The 14947-nt window shown below is 39.7% G+C and overlaps 1 protein-coding gene across 3 annotated transcripts in view; it reads right to left on the bottom strand.

The window, feature by feature from the left end:
• Positions 1 to 14947, bottom strand: part of pias2 (protein inhibitor of activated STAT, 2) — a 31324-nt gene that overhangs the window by 10384 nt on the left and 5993 nt on the right. The window contains exons 1-8 of one of the 3 annotated variants that reach the window (XM_029511479.1): positions 14694 to 14861; positions 13051 to 13235; positions 11628 to 11715; positions 11486 to 11536; positions 5934 to 6024; positions 5718 to 5852; positions 5520 to 5625; positions 17 to 90 (exon numbers count right to left, since the gene is read on the bottom strand). In XM_029511479.1, coding sequence (XP_029367339.1) covers positions 17 to 90; positions 5520 to 5625; positions 5718 to 5852; positions 5934 to 6024; positions 11486 to 11536; positions 11628 to 11715; positions 13051 to 13235; positions 14694 to 14734 — 771 coding nt within the window. In that variant the 5' untranslated portion in view covers positions 14735 to 14861. Of the gene's footprint in view, positions 1 to 16; positions 91 to 5519; positions 5626 to 5717; positions 5853 to 5933; positions 6025 to 11485; positions 11537 to 11627; positions 11716 to 13050; positions 13239 to 14693; positions 14862 to 14947 lie in introns of those variants that run through there. The other 2 variants (XM_029511478.1, XM_029511480.1) reach the window with 2 other exon arrangements.

The following is a 14947-nucleotide window of genomic DNA, read 5'->3' on the forward strand; positions in this document are numbered from 1 at the left end:
GGAAATTTTCATTCACCGGGCACATGAGAGAGACTCTGAGGCTTGTTGTAGCAATTTCACTGTCTGGATCTGCAGTCAGTTTCTCTTTAACTGTAAAAGACAAGGAAAATAAAACACTAGTTTAATGTGACAGAAACAAATAACAAAAATAGAAAATGGCATGCATTCAGGCTCCATACACAGAGTACCGTAAAGGGACCTTTCTGTATTTAAATTTTTTCACTATTATCCCTATAATTATCAATAATTTCTTCCGTTAAAGTTCTACATGTTTACATGGAGCTTGATTTCTAACTGACTCTTTGTGAGTATATGTGAGCATAATCCTGACAAAGGTACGAGCAGATTCAGATGGGTTGTCACACATCCACGTTCTCTCCACTGAAACTGAAACATACACTGGACTTTTCCTGGATCAAGATGAGGCAGAGATGGTACCATTGTGATCATGCACACACATGTGCATGTATGCCGTGCTCTCAACTGGTTCCAGTAAACTTTTTTCATCAGCAATGTATTTGGTATTTTAAGGGCCAATGGACAATAACGTCCACTTCCAAAAAGTGTTGCGTGTATGTGCAGACACAAATAAAGTCTGAATAAATATACCTTTATAGCATTTATTTATAATGTTTTTAATCCGGGACATATATTTTGACTTAATTTTAAATGAGACAATGCACAAAAACTAGAAACGTATCAAAACCAATGTTGGTGCTGATCATTGACATATCCAACGCTGTGATATCTTCTATCTTATCTCAAAATATAATTTAATTTATATTAAGTATATGAAAAATAACTGAGTGTTTTTTTTTGATAAAAATAAACACTGGCATCAAATTATTCAATATTTGGTAGTTTTGATTAGGACTGCAATTGATCAAAAGATTAAACCTAAGCAAGTGGAAGAAAAATATTAATCTAACATTTTTATTACACTTTTGGTAGTGGACTTTTTTGTCCATTAATAAAAGAGAAGTAAATTTTTATATATTGTATTATTAACCTATCAAAATAATTTAAAACATAATTCACAATTTTTTTCAGCCAAAAAAGCTTTCTTGCCCTATGAAACAACACAGCCAAAATATGGAAAGATTAATAAAAAGTATTGTTTAAAAATCACATAAACGTTGGCTTTGCCTAACATAGCGCAACAATTATCCTCGCCTCCACCTCCTGACATGAACTCTGGCCCTTGTCAGCACTGGTACTTCCTATTTTTTCAGGCTTTTTTACTACTCTCTGATAGAATTACTGCATCTTAGCAGTAAACTCAATTATTAGTTTTTAACTACATGTCGGATGTCCTCATGACTCTCCTCATCGTAAACTTGCCTTAAGTATTTTCACATCCCTGCAAAGCCAAAAGCATTATTGTTACATAAGCTATGTTTACATCAACACAAGTAATCAGATTAATAACTTGACAGGACTAAAAATGCTTCATGTAAATACGCCGATCAGAAGACTCTGACACAATCACACTCAAAATTTCCTTGTGATGGAGATGGGTAGGTTATGCCGATTGGCGAGCATGTAAAGACATTCCGAAGTTTAGGTAGAAATTATCTTAACTGCACGTGTGTTATGTCAGCCATAATTCGACATAACGTTCCGCCTTTACTACATCTAGCAAGACATGGCGGGAGTTAAACAGAACTGGTCTATATCGGACACAAATATGTTACTCAAAATATTAGAAGAACTTAAAATTGTTGAAGCAGAAGCAAAAGTACTGCCTGAAGAACACAGTGCAGATCCATAAAAATTTTTTTTTTTAATTGTAATTAGATTTAAGAAATTCTGCGCATGTAAACATAATTACTGATGCAAATCCATTTACTGAATTTACTGAAACAAATACATTTAAATATTAGTATTTTATTTTTCTTTCTCTATCCAACAGTTAGGAACATCATAACTAACCATCAATATCGACTAATATTCTTAACTAGCCATTACAAATAACCACATTCTCACCAGCATTAGCAATCACATTAAATCTGAATGTTTAAGGGCATACTGCAGGTTAAATTTTTTCCAAATGCATATATAATCTTGTCTAAAAAATACAATTTGAAAAGTTAATGGAGGTTTCAAATTTTTTGTGTGCAAATTTAGTCCAAAAAATGACAGTTTTGAGCTAAGCCTCTAAAAACGCTCTTTTTTCAACACCACATCATATTCCGTAGGCAGAAGGAGCTATATGCTCAGCTCTGCCTTCACTCAGTGTGGGAGTAGGTAATTATCAGTCAGAGTGGTCATGTTACAGAGAGTCGGTCCCGTTTCAGTAGTGTTGTGTTGCGTAAATTTTTCATTATCATGGCAAATTATTGCGTTTGTGGAAGTTGCACAAACTCCAGCCCGTCAGGACATCAAGTCCACAGGTTTCCTAACAGGAACTTAAAAAAAAAAAAAATGCTGCTTTCTTTCGTGTCTGGGTGCATTTTGTGCAGCTGACACAACGACCAACGACCCTTTAGAACGGAGGAACTGATGGAGTTCAACATAGGAATGCTGAAGCATGACCCAGGTGCGGTGCCTTTGGTGCACACAGCTTCCTCAGCTCAGCTGTCCAAAGCAGCTTGGTTGAGCCACTGGCGCGCAATAAGGTAATAAAGAGAGTAAAATAACTAAATAGAATAATTAATTATTTCTGCCCCAAACATACTATCCTCATGTCTGCTGGCCTGGAGAGGTCCATGCCCCTGCCTGTAGTGCATGTAGGCTACCTGAAGCACAGAGGGATTCAGACAGCAAGCATCAAATCCCAGGTGCTGTGTGAAGCACTGCACTTGGAGCCTGAGGGTGACATTCTCCACTAAGGCATCTTCCTCCCTACAACACATGCTCTCCTCAGCTGTGGTCATGGCCTTGCATTTCCCACACAAGCACCTATCAAACAAAATGTGTGTCACCAAAACTGCAGCAGTAGTACAGCGCTATACCTCATAGTGTTGACGGATACGACGAGTATGAGACACTCCATCAAGATAATTAATTTTGACTCTTTGTAAGTATCAATACTCCAGCCTGTAAAGGATGACCATGAATAATTTTCCTTTTGCCTGACATATGATGATAATCATAACAGGTTTGAAGTTATAAGGCTGCAGTCTGTCATATGTGTAATGATACACATTTAAAGTTTCTTCTGTATCAGAACTGAGATTGGGATCCATTGTTTTCCCATTGTTTAAGTTCACTGCTCTCCCTTTGCCTATGTCACTTCCACTTTAGCTTTTTCGGATGCGGAAGTAAAAATTTTTTCACAAAAGCAACTCCAGGGCTGTGTCCACAACCACCCCCTCACTCCCTACTCCGGAAGATGTAGTGGACAATATAGTGAACTCATTCACAAAATTAACCATCGCTTTTGGACACTACTTTTGGTGCCGTTATACGTGCCATTGCTGTCGTGCACTTAAAACTTAACCAACTCATGGCTAAAGACAGGAAAAAAAAAAAAAAACTTTTATCACCTCAATCAATTTGTTTAAGGATTTTGATAATCTTGCACTGCACTCTAATTTTTATTCTCGTATTTGGTCTTATTTTATGATATTTTTATTTTCTATTCTGTTGGCTCTTAGGTAACAGTTTTTAATTGTAATCAAACGTTACTTGAATGTCTAATTATAATGTGTTTTGCACAATGTTAATGCTCTTTACATTTATGTAAACAGCATGTTTAATTGCCTTGTTTTTCAAATGTGCTATAAAATAAACTATGGAATGAACTTATAATCACCACTAAATAATTAATATTCAATTTTTGTCGTAAGCGCAATGAGAAACAGTGACATAATTTCTCACTTTTGTCTATGAGTTTACAATGTTACAATGAAGCTCATACAACTGAGTTGCTGAACAAGCTTACTTTTGCCATTATTTCTTATTAAATTATGAAACTATTTTATTCTTCTTTTAATTACTCCACTCATCGATCAACCAATGGTTCTAACAGTGGAAGTGAGTAAGTGAAAACTGAAAACCTCTGGTCACACATGAGAACCCTGAGATTGTTGGAATCGCCTCAAGTGTGCTCTGGAAAGAACAATAGAGAGGCTTACATGTCCCTCCACAAGCCTGGGCCAGAGTTTTCTGCCTGTTCGAAAACAGCACCCCCACGATTCACACCTAAATTGTGGATTCGCGTTTGAACAGGAAATGAACACAGATATTGGCTGAACTCAGGCGCCCTCAGCAGGGGTCCCCAGTGACACACGGCGGCCCTCCACCTTCACTTTTTCCCAGGCTCTAGTTGCTGTAGAGAGCTGTCCCAGCTTTCGTCTCAACCAGATCGCCGAAGGGAGCAACACCAAACATTTGGATCCTACCACCACAAAAATCTGGGTCACAGTCTCCATCTCGCCGGATGAATGTTGTTGTTTTTTTTTTTTTTTGCTTTTTTTTTCCTCCTCAAACCCAGTGCAGACCGCTCCACGACCAGCTGATTCCAAATGCTGCAAAGACCTGCACACCAACTTTATTACCTGAAGCTAACAAAGAACATCGTCTTCCGTGATCTTCCCCACTGCCGCCAAGGAATTCATCACATCGCCATTGTCTGAGGAGCAACATGGACTGCTTAACCAAGCCAAAGAACGCGTTGCGGACACTTGGAGCGGATACCGTGCATAGCATTTTGTTTTACCGTGCATTTTGTTTATTTGGGATAGATTGAGCAATATCACTAGTTAAAGGACCAATACCCAACTCGTGAACTCTGTTCGTCGGCTGGGCTATTGTGTAGTGATATTATAATAATCAACTGTGGTGACGTCGTCTGCGATCTCTTTCTCCTTCTCTTTTCTTCCTCTCACACACATTCACACGTGGCAATCAGTCGCCATCTTGGCTCCAACGGGTGCGTAGTCGACATCACTCTGTTGCAATCTTGACCATTGGAGACATCACTCACATGACTCTCCGGCCATCATTACCAACCACATACGCAAGACCCATAGATAGACTGGTGCAATTGCGGTTGCTGTGCTATTGTCATTGTCATTGCTATCGCTATTTTTTTGTGTTGCTGCATATGATATTACTATAGCTATCACCATTGCTAAGAATATCGATATTGCTAATCCATTCTTATTACTCATGTGTTACCTGTTGCAGACTAGTAGTTGATGTGTATCATTGGATAATCAAACTGTAACAGCCACTTATCCAGAGAGATCTTATTTTGAATAATTGTTGCTGTGAATTAATTCTGTTATAATTTAAACTGTAATTTGTGATTATTGTGGCAATAATTGTGACATTTGCTGGATTCATAACAGTCAGTGCTTGATTTCACTCCTTCTGTCAACCTTCTGAGACTGTATATTGAGTTTGCTAATTTGGGCATTAGTCCTGGTAACAGGGTGGTGCCCCGAAATATACTACTTATAGTAGACAGTGTTAGATATCAATGATCATTTTCCATAATGTTTGACATTAATCGCCAATTTCAAAATTGCTCAGACTAGTGCACAACATAATCATGGTGACTGTGTAGTTACTCAGTGCTCTGGAGTGGTCTGGGTTCCTGATGCCCTTCATCCTCAGCCTCTGCAGCAGAAGTGGTGATGTCAACTGCCTCACCAGGTACACAGACATGGAGTAGGTCTGAAACACAGTAAAATAGATTATTATTGATCTTACATCTGATGTCCAGAGAGGAAGAAAAACAAAAATCCCTGATAGGTTTCTGCTCTCACTTTTCCAATCTCAGGTGACCATGTTACTGAAATCTGATTAGGTACCGCAGATGAGAGCCGGACAAGTGAGGTGATGTTAAGGGGCCTTCCTGGTCTCTTCTGTTCCACACCATTTTTAGGCGGGGGCGTGTAACCCTGCAGGGCAACAACATTCAATTAATGTGTCTGAAGTTACAGTTGATTGATGTTATTTCAACAATTCTAGGAGACACTTACTGGCAGAGGAAAAAGTTTCCCATTGACCTTTATACATAGACTGTTGGGGTAATTATCCTCTTGAGGGCAACTTGTCTCTGATAAACAAAACCTGGTGACAAAGTGGAACATTTTTGAGTCCAACATCAGAGGCAAAAAACTTTAAATATTTTCTTTAAACATTTTTTATTACATACATACATAAAATTATGTCTGAAAATAAGTCCTGACATTAACATGAAAAGATTAGGCCTAGCAAACTGACAGATCTGCCAGACCGGCCACACGCCCCGCCACCTGATGGTCTCTGGAGGAGAGAATTCCAGGTGTGCAACAGCACGATTGCCCTCTCATTCCGGTTGATGCTGTCCCTGGCCCACCTCCTGATCTCTATGGCCTCCTTGATCATTTGAATTTGTTATTTTCTACTCCGATGACCTTTGTGTTGTCCCAGTCCATGATGTGGTTATTTATACTGCAGTGATCTGATATGGCTGATTTTAGATTATCCTGTTCTGCTTTTTCTTTTTTTGATCTTGTGAGTCGTCCTGCTGTTTCCTTGTCACATTCTTTTTTATGTTTCGGTTTTCTTGTGTTGAAGCTTCTCCTGGTTTCACCTATGTTTGTTTTTTTGGCATGTCTTGCATGGTATTTTCTATATTACATTGCATTTTTTGTCCGTGCCATTCTGTCATTCGGGTTCACTTGAAGTGCATTCAGTTATTCCTCGTATATACAGTATGGTTACTGTGTTCTTGATGTCCTCTTCAGTTTTTGTGTTTTTTTTTTTTTTTTTTGTTTTGTTCCCTTTTCAGTACAGCAGATTAATTGCATATTTCATGCCACAAATTAGCATAAAACTGCCTAACCCCGCAGAGAGGTACCCTTTCACTAACCCTCCACTCGGGTTGGCCTGATAACATTATCAGGCAACGGATGTAAATTGCCGCTCTGGAATACATCCAGGCCAACAAGGACACAAGGACTGATATAATAAGAAATTGGATATTCCGATCAAATAAGAGACTGCAAACATGCTGAACTGATTCCCCCGCGAGAAGAGAACTTCACAGCTGTTCGTACCATTTTTCTACAAGATAATTTGGCTGAGATAGAATTTATACCAGACAATGAACTATTCCAATTATGTAACAACAGCACCACCTGAATGACGAACCACCAGAACCGATGGCATATTGCCTGAGCACCGTGATCTATGTGCTTGGTTGTTGCCTATAACTGTTCTGTGAAAAGAAAAAGAAACTTCATACACAGTCCATAGTCATACATTTCTGATTTTCCACAACCAGTCAAGATATGCACGAAAATGTTCTTCTCTTAGTTAATTTGGTTGTGTGCTCTGTGATGTTGTGATTAACTAATAACCATTTAATTGTGTTTTACAATGAATAAGATAAAACCATGTCCACCGAAGCAACCACAACACGCAGAGAAAACTGTACTCATCAGAACGATACATTTATCTTTGTTTTTTATCTATCTATCTATCTATCTATCGATATATCTATCTATCTATCTATCTATCTATCTGTGAATGCAAGCCGTAGCTTCAAATCCAAACACTGCCCTCGCTATGCTCTGAAGTTAAAGGGAGAAATTTGATTGGACCAAATTTGCACCGACAATCAGACCAAACCCTAACCCCAAATAAAAGTAGTCAAAATGAAATTTTATGGGCCTTGAATTGGTGGAGTTCTGGGGAAGTTCTGAAGAAGAGAGCATCCCCAGGAGACCTGACAAAGCAATAACAACAAGAAAGAAGAAACGTCAGAACTTAGCCACTAAATTACAAGGGCTACGTTCCAACTTGAAGCCAAGGCTGCTTGCAACTGGAACAAGTTTGGCTGAACAGCACTCAGCCTCCAGCGTCTCAAGTTGCCGTGGTAACCAGGGCTGGAACTTGTGCAGCACGCGGCACCAGTCTGTTTTCATCAGAAAAGAGAAGAATGATTCAGATATTAACTTAATAACCAAGCCAATCGCACAAAAGACAACACTGCCGCTGAAGAGGGACGAGCCAGACCAACAGCCACTTCAGCTGAGGACCAGTCTAGTTTGGCAGGCCATGATGATGGTCCTTGATGTGGCCGCTCTTGCTGGACATCTCCTGTGCCCTTTTCGGAGCCAGCTGCCATCCAAAGTAAGATTGCATTTATCTGCTCCCCCAGCTGGCTGTTCTGAGTGGTGCGAGGCATGGCTGTTACACAATGCTAACCCAAATTTTTGTTTTAAAAGCTCTCCTTTGTTAGATAAATCCGCCCTGTATTTGATAAACAACCTTGCATTCATTCGCCCAAGTTCCCTAATTAGTCATCAGCTGCTGAATCATCATTATCACATTATGCCATTTACATATCCAAGCTCACCTGTTTCACCTAGTTTAGGCTTTGATCTGCACCTGTATATAATGAAGATGTTTTGATTTACCCCTTTTTAATTAATAAAACCTCCCATAATTTAAGCCATTGTTACCCTCCTTTCTTCAGTAATTTTTCTTAAGTCAATCCACAGTGAAGAACGTCCCTTCTAGATTGAGACTTGACAAGAGGCAATGATACACACAATCCTAGGCACAACAGTTAAGGAAGGTTTTGTTTAATAGAGTGAACAGCATTACACAACCAGGGCATACTGGTGACTTGACTGCTGTGGAACTCAGAATGGGGTTCAGTGTATGCAGCACTGGATGTTCTACCCAGTATAGATGCTTATGCCATGAAGTACAAGAGCACACATATTGTGTTTGATGTGTACAATACATCAAGCCTCAAAATGGAAATAAGATCTAAATGAGGCCAGGGAGGTTGACGCCAAGTGACAAACAAGAATAAAGTTCCATCAAATTGGCACAATTTCCTGAGACATAATGACAACAAAACAGACATCTTCCACTTTCTGGCTGACAAGATTGCTCAAATGACTGTGCCAAACATAGTTGTTGTAACCATGGGGCCCAATGTCTTGAGTACATCTGAAACTGTCTCGATCATCTAGACAAATGTTTCCATGAGGAAGCTGATAGTCACATCTTTGTACATGCCAAATATGCCACAGAGGAGGGGAGCAAATCCATAATGATCAAAGCCAATGACACTGATATTCTTGTTATAGCGAATCTTGGTCTCCAGCAGCTGTGGATTGCATTTGGGCATGGTGTGAGCCTACGGTGGATTGGTGTTCATGACCTGTACCATGTTACTGGGCCGGTTACGGCCAAAGGCATTCTCTTCTTTCACGCCTTTACAGGTTGTGATACTGTATCAGCCTTTCACAACAAAGGCTGAAAGACTTCTTGGCAAACCTAGGACATTTTCCCAGAGGCCTCTCTCATCTTCAGCAAACTAAATCAAAACCCTCTTTTTCTGACGGATGGTGACTTGGAGACCCTTGAGAAGATTGTGGTCCTGCTGTATGATCGATCAAGCACAGCTGTTAGTGTAGATGAGGCTAGACTTGACACGTTTGCCCAAAAACAGGCCATATGAAGCCATTCCTCCAACATGAGCAGCTCTGCTTCAACACACTAAATGTGCTGCATATCAGGCAGGGCAGGCTGCATATGGAGTCAAGCAACCTAGTGTCAGCCAGAAGTAGAGAGTCCAAAGGAAAAAGCCTGGTGAACAATGGGGGGGTCTTCTGGACAGTAAATGCACCAATTGCTAAAAGTTGTGAACAACTAGCCAAGTGTGGCTGCGCATCAGTGCCGGGGAAGATGCAGTTTTAGATTGGGTTTCACTTGCACAGAACTGTGCAATTGCAAAGGTGAATCAAAAGAGATTCTGGACCGTGATGTATATGTACACCTTCCTGAATATGCTGCCCCCAATACAGCGCTTGCTGACTGCCAAGTAGGATGGCATTGGCTACTTTTTAACAGTGCTAATTATGACTCGGCAGGGATCCATCTTGAATTTTTTATTGACCATCCAATTTTTCCAAAAACTGGCCTTAACAGAGTACTTCTGGCATATTTTCCTGTAACACTATTTGGAAACAGTGGTAATGAACATAGGACAGGAATGGCAGGCATCTTGAAAAATGGTTTCCATCCTGAATTTTTACTTGCCCCTCCTCTCTGTGGACTGCACCTTGCCATGGTGCAGAGGCTTGTGTACGCTAATGAACCTGAGAGCTATGCCGGCAGGGATTTTATATCCCTGGTAAGTTTAACTAAGCTGGACAGGTCAAAGGAGAGGAGGCAGACAAAGTAGACATTATGACTATTTGACAGTAATGGTGGCCATCTTGAAAATGGTCACCATCCCAAATTTTTGAGTGGCACATACCTTTTTTCAAAAGAGTCTTCCTTGAAGAGTATTTCTGGCAAATTTTATGCTTGCATCACCATTTGAACGATTGAAATAATGAATATTCTACAGCAACAGTGGCCATCTTGATTTGGAACAAGCAACTTTTTCCATTATCATGTCCTTTAGAGAGTATTTGTATCAAATGTTACGCTTGGATCACTGATGAATGATTAATAGAATAACCATTGAATAGCAATGGCGGCCATCTTGAATTTTTGAGTGGCCAACGCTTTCTTCCAAAATAGTGGCCCTTAGAGAGTAACTGTGCCAAATTTCATGCTTTTATACCAAAGTGAATGTTTTTTTTTTTTTTTTTTTTACTAATCTGCTGCAGCATTTGTTTTTGGCTTGCTGTTTTCCTTTATGGCCCATCTTGGATGTTGGCAGTGTGCATGTTGGATGTGTTTGTCCTCCAGTCTGTCCTATTCCTCAGTGTTGATTTTGGCCCGTTAGTAGAGTGTTTGGACTACAGAGGTCATGCAAAGGTCATCAGAGCAAAAAGTAACCAATTCAAGTGTTGGATCAAGGAGGCCATAGCGATCAGAAGGTGGGCCAGGGACACCATCAGCTGGGATAAGGGGGCATTCATGCTGTCTCCTCCAGACACCATCGAGCGTCAAGGGGCACGGCCGGCCTAGCAGACTGACGGATCTGCCAGACCGGTCATGCCCTCAGGGAAACACCAGCTGATAAAGACACGTCACAACACATGTCAGATGACGCCTCTGTAAAAGACTGAAGGAAAGTCGAAACATATCAGGTAAATAAAAAAAAAAATAATAATAATAATAAAAAATAAATCTCCTTAAGCTCACTGTCAGAAAAAAAAAAGAAAGAAAAAAACCTCACATGAAAAGATTGCTGTATTTTATTTGCTGTGCTGTCTGAAACTTTTTTCCCTCTCCCTTACTATCCTGAGCAACCTGTTTTGCAGTGTTGATCCCATAGCACATGCAAATCAAATGTTTTAAACAATGATATTAAAAATAATAATCAAAGTAGTCACAGTGCAGGCTTTGTTTTAGCTCAACTATTTTTAAACAGCCTATTAGCTGAGCGAGCAACATTGAGCGACTTGACTTGAAACTTGGACAAACCAGGACATTGACAACTTCTTGAAGGAGCTACCAAAATAGTATTCATCAACCTAAAATGACTTTTACTAAGTTCTGGATTTATATAAATAATGGGTTTCTTTAAGATTCTGAGACTTTAAACATCCACAAAACTGAACATTCTCACCTCAGCTGAATCTGGACCATGTAGTCCCTCCGGCCTCCTGGTAGAAAGTCCCTGTAGACATACAGGGTTGAATAAATATTATTTTAGTTATCTATAGTCATGTTCCTCAGTGACTGGAACAGCTACCTCCCATTAGTCCTACCTGGATATGCAGACTTCTCGAACCTGCTGCGGTGTTAAGGCAAATATAAAATATTTCTCTTGGTGGTACCTCTGTGCAGTGCTTGCTCCTGGAAACAAACAATAACTAGTTATAGTGTGCCCACAACAAAAGTACCACTGTATAATTTATGGCCCTTAATTATTCACAGGCAGTAAATCTGTCTAAAACATAGGCATAGATAATATACTGGAACAAGTCCCTATGGACCCAGAACTGTTTCAGTTGTTTTAACTGTGTTGGACTCACTAATGCACACAATCTGTTTCGCTAATGCAAATGCTTTGTTTCACAAATATAATTTTTATGCAAACTTGTAATATAAATTCAGAAACAGACACGCTTCACTTCACAAATATTATTTTGAGGCACACTTGAAATATCAACTCACAGATCATGTGAGTTGCTGAATATGCATTTACAAGCTGCTTCTCATTTGTGAGAGAAACCTGTGTGGTGAATTTTGAGACTGCCCTGACGTTGCAGGTCAACCAACATCACCATTGGCTGATAAACTTGTCAATCAAATGTATGACTACCTGACAGAATCATACATCAAGTGTGTTTGCTTTCAGCCAATCATATGGCATTTTACATTTTTTATTACATTTCTCCACACTTAAACCAATCACAGAGCTACTTTCATGTGCGCATGCAGTGTTCAAACAAGATGAGCTAAACTACAATGGTGGACAGATGAGACAGCATGGGGAGATTTAATCAACCTCAACCTGTAATGCGTTACTCATTTATCTGACTATCCCCTCATTGGAAACCATGCAATGCATTTTTTGTGAATATGAAGTGTATCAATGACAGTTCCCAATGTAACTATGAATCACATCTGGAATAACAGTATGATTATACAATGCTCATCTCTGTATTTTTTTAATTTTCACTTCTCTGCCTATTCAGCACTTCTGCTATCTACTTCACTGAATGCTCAGCAACATAAAGCTAAAAATCGACTTTAGGCCTTATCAGGGGGTTACAACATCAGCTGAACCTATAGCAGCAACTAATTAATGACAATTTAGCTTTGTTTCATGGCATGGATGGCTGAGACAGGAAACATTTCCAAAAACTCATCTCAGAAGGATGGTGAATGATGGCAGAGTTATTTATGTTTGGAATGACAGTTTAACTTCATACCCATCCCATTTGGGTTGAGCTTTACAGCGTGAACAGGGTATTCAGCTGATCTAAAACTTTTTTTGTTTATCAGGTTGTGGGAGTTGTTCACAGAACTTCATCTAATCATGAAGCCATTTCCTGACTACTTAAATATTTGAGAGGTTTGGGGAAAATATAGTTTTCTGTAGAAAAAAAATATTTTAAATATGGCAAGATATGGCATCCTATCAGGCTAAAGTGTGAAACAAAAGAGAAAGAAAAGGGCACAGACCCAAACTTGAAGGCTTGATCAGGACATCCAGCACATCATAGAAGGGCAGAGGTTTCATCTGTACATCAGGGTGGACAGGGGGAATAAGGGGGGCTTGCTGTGGGAGATTCATGATGGTTTTGATGTCGAGCCAAGTGGTTGTCTCACCAGTCAATACACTGTAGTCTGTGTTACAGGAAGGACTCCTGCTGATGGAGATGATACCTACAGTTACTACTCTCAGCACAAATTGGGACTTTATGATGCATGTATATCCATGATCTTTGACACTTTGTTTACTTCTCTTGTGAAGTACAGTGTAAACTAAAGCTGTGGTAATGTCTGTGTCCAAGTGATCCCTTGTGTCTAAAGGCATTAAATACATTCGCTCTGCTATGCTGGACAGAAAATCTTAAATTCCAAAAATTATCAAAAACACCACATATAATCTCTACATATTCATCCTTTACATTTGAGGTTACTGGGTTTTAACATAATTATATAAACAGGTCTCACGTTAATTATGTTGGTTAGTTACACTGGATGCTTTTTCATTGAGGCACATAAAAAAAAAACCAAAACATTGTGCAGTCAGATGAAACCGGCATACCCGGAGCAAACTCATGCAAGCACGGGAAGAACATTCAAACTCCGCACAGAAAGGCCCCAGGCCCGAGAACCAAACCAGCGACCTTCTTAATGCGTGGCAATAGCACTTCTCTCCCTGAAATCTGATGTTATTATGGATAATTATTTTTGACTATGAAAAATAGTCTAAGGCTTCATACTAACTTGGGCATTTAAGGCTGAAATGCAGCGTCATGACATATTCTACGGACAAACAAGAGAATACCTCATCGTGTAAACGCAAAAATGTCAGAAGCTTTTGTCCTCAAGTAACTGTCACCACCTACTGCTGGTAAGAGGCGGGCAAAACTATCTACATTTTTTGCTTTGACATTACGTGATAGAGTATAAAATTAAAATCACAACTATCCGAACACTTTCTGGCTGCACTGTTCAGCGTAATGCACGTTAATTCACACTGCAAGCGTTACTTCTGAACATCACTTTGCAAGGTAAAGATGTTTTGGGGTCTAAATCCAGAAAACGTTACTGTAAAAAAAAAAAAAAAACAAAAAAACTACCACTGCCCGTCTTTTACAATGGATTAATCTTGTCTAGATTGTCAGATTCCCGCGTTCTTTAAATAACTCTTCGGTATAGAGTTACATCGCTGAGCTACTTGCAATGAAGCTAATCACTTGAGCAAATAAAACCCACCAAGTTTTTGTATTTGCGTTACAATATGCTGTTATGACAAGACAACACAGTTCAACCAGGCGAACAATAAGCCCGCATTTAAGTATAATAATCTGTGGTGTTATCTATATATTGATATAGACAATGACGATGAACCCAAATTAAGTTCGGTATACTCTCGGCTTGTTGAAGCTAGCTAACAACAAAGTGTCAACAGAAAACAAGCTAACCTAACTGTTAGCACTCAGGCTCAAAGGAAACGTAATTGGCTGATGTAAAAAAGCTCTCCGCAGTCTATCAGTTGTGCGGACAGCGTCTACCAACTAGTATGTTCATTACAAGTTTGCGGTGCCTGTGGCCGTGTTGAAAGAAGTAAATCATAATCGGTGGTCTTCCCTTACCCAAAACTCCTCATTCTCCACCATCTTGTTGTTCCGGTCATCTCCAGCGTGACTACTTCCAGGTGAAACCACAGCTGGGCAGTGACAGTGGCACTAACCGGATTTCCGCCCCGCTTGCGTGGGAAACCATTTGCCGTGGATATGTCTTTTTCTTCTTCTTCTTCTTCTTCTTCTTTTCTCTTTGGTGTTTTGTGTGTCCTTAAAGTCGTATTACTGCCATCTTCTGGTGTTAGTTAACAGCTACATTAATCACC

Source organism: Echeneis naucrates, chromosome 9, assembly GCF_900963305.1.
Source record: "Echeneis naucrates chromosome 9, fEcheNa1.1, whole genome shotgun sequence".
Classification (NCBI taxonomy): Eukaryota; Metazoa; Chordata; class Actinopteri; order Carangiformes; family Echeneidae; genus Echeneis; species Echeneis naucrates.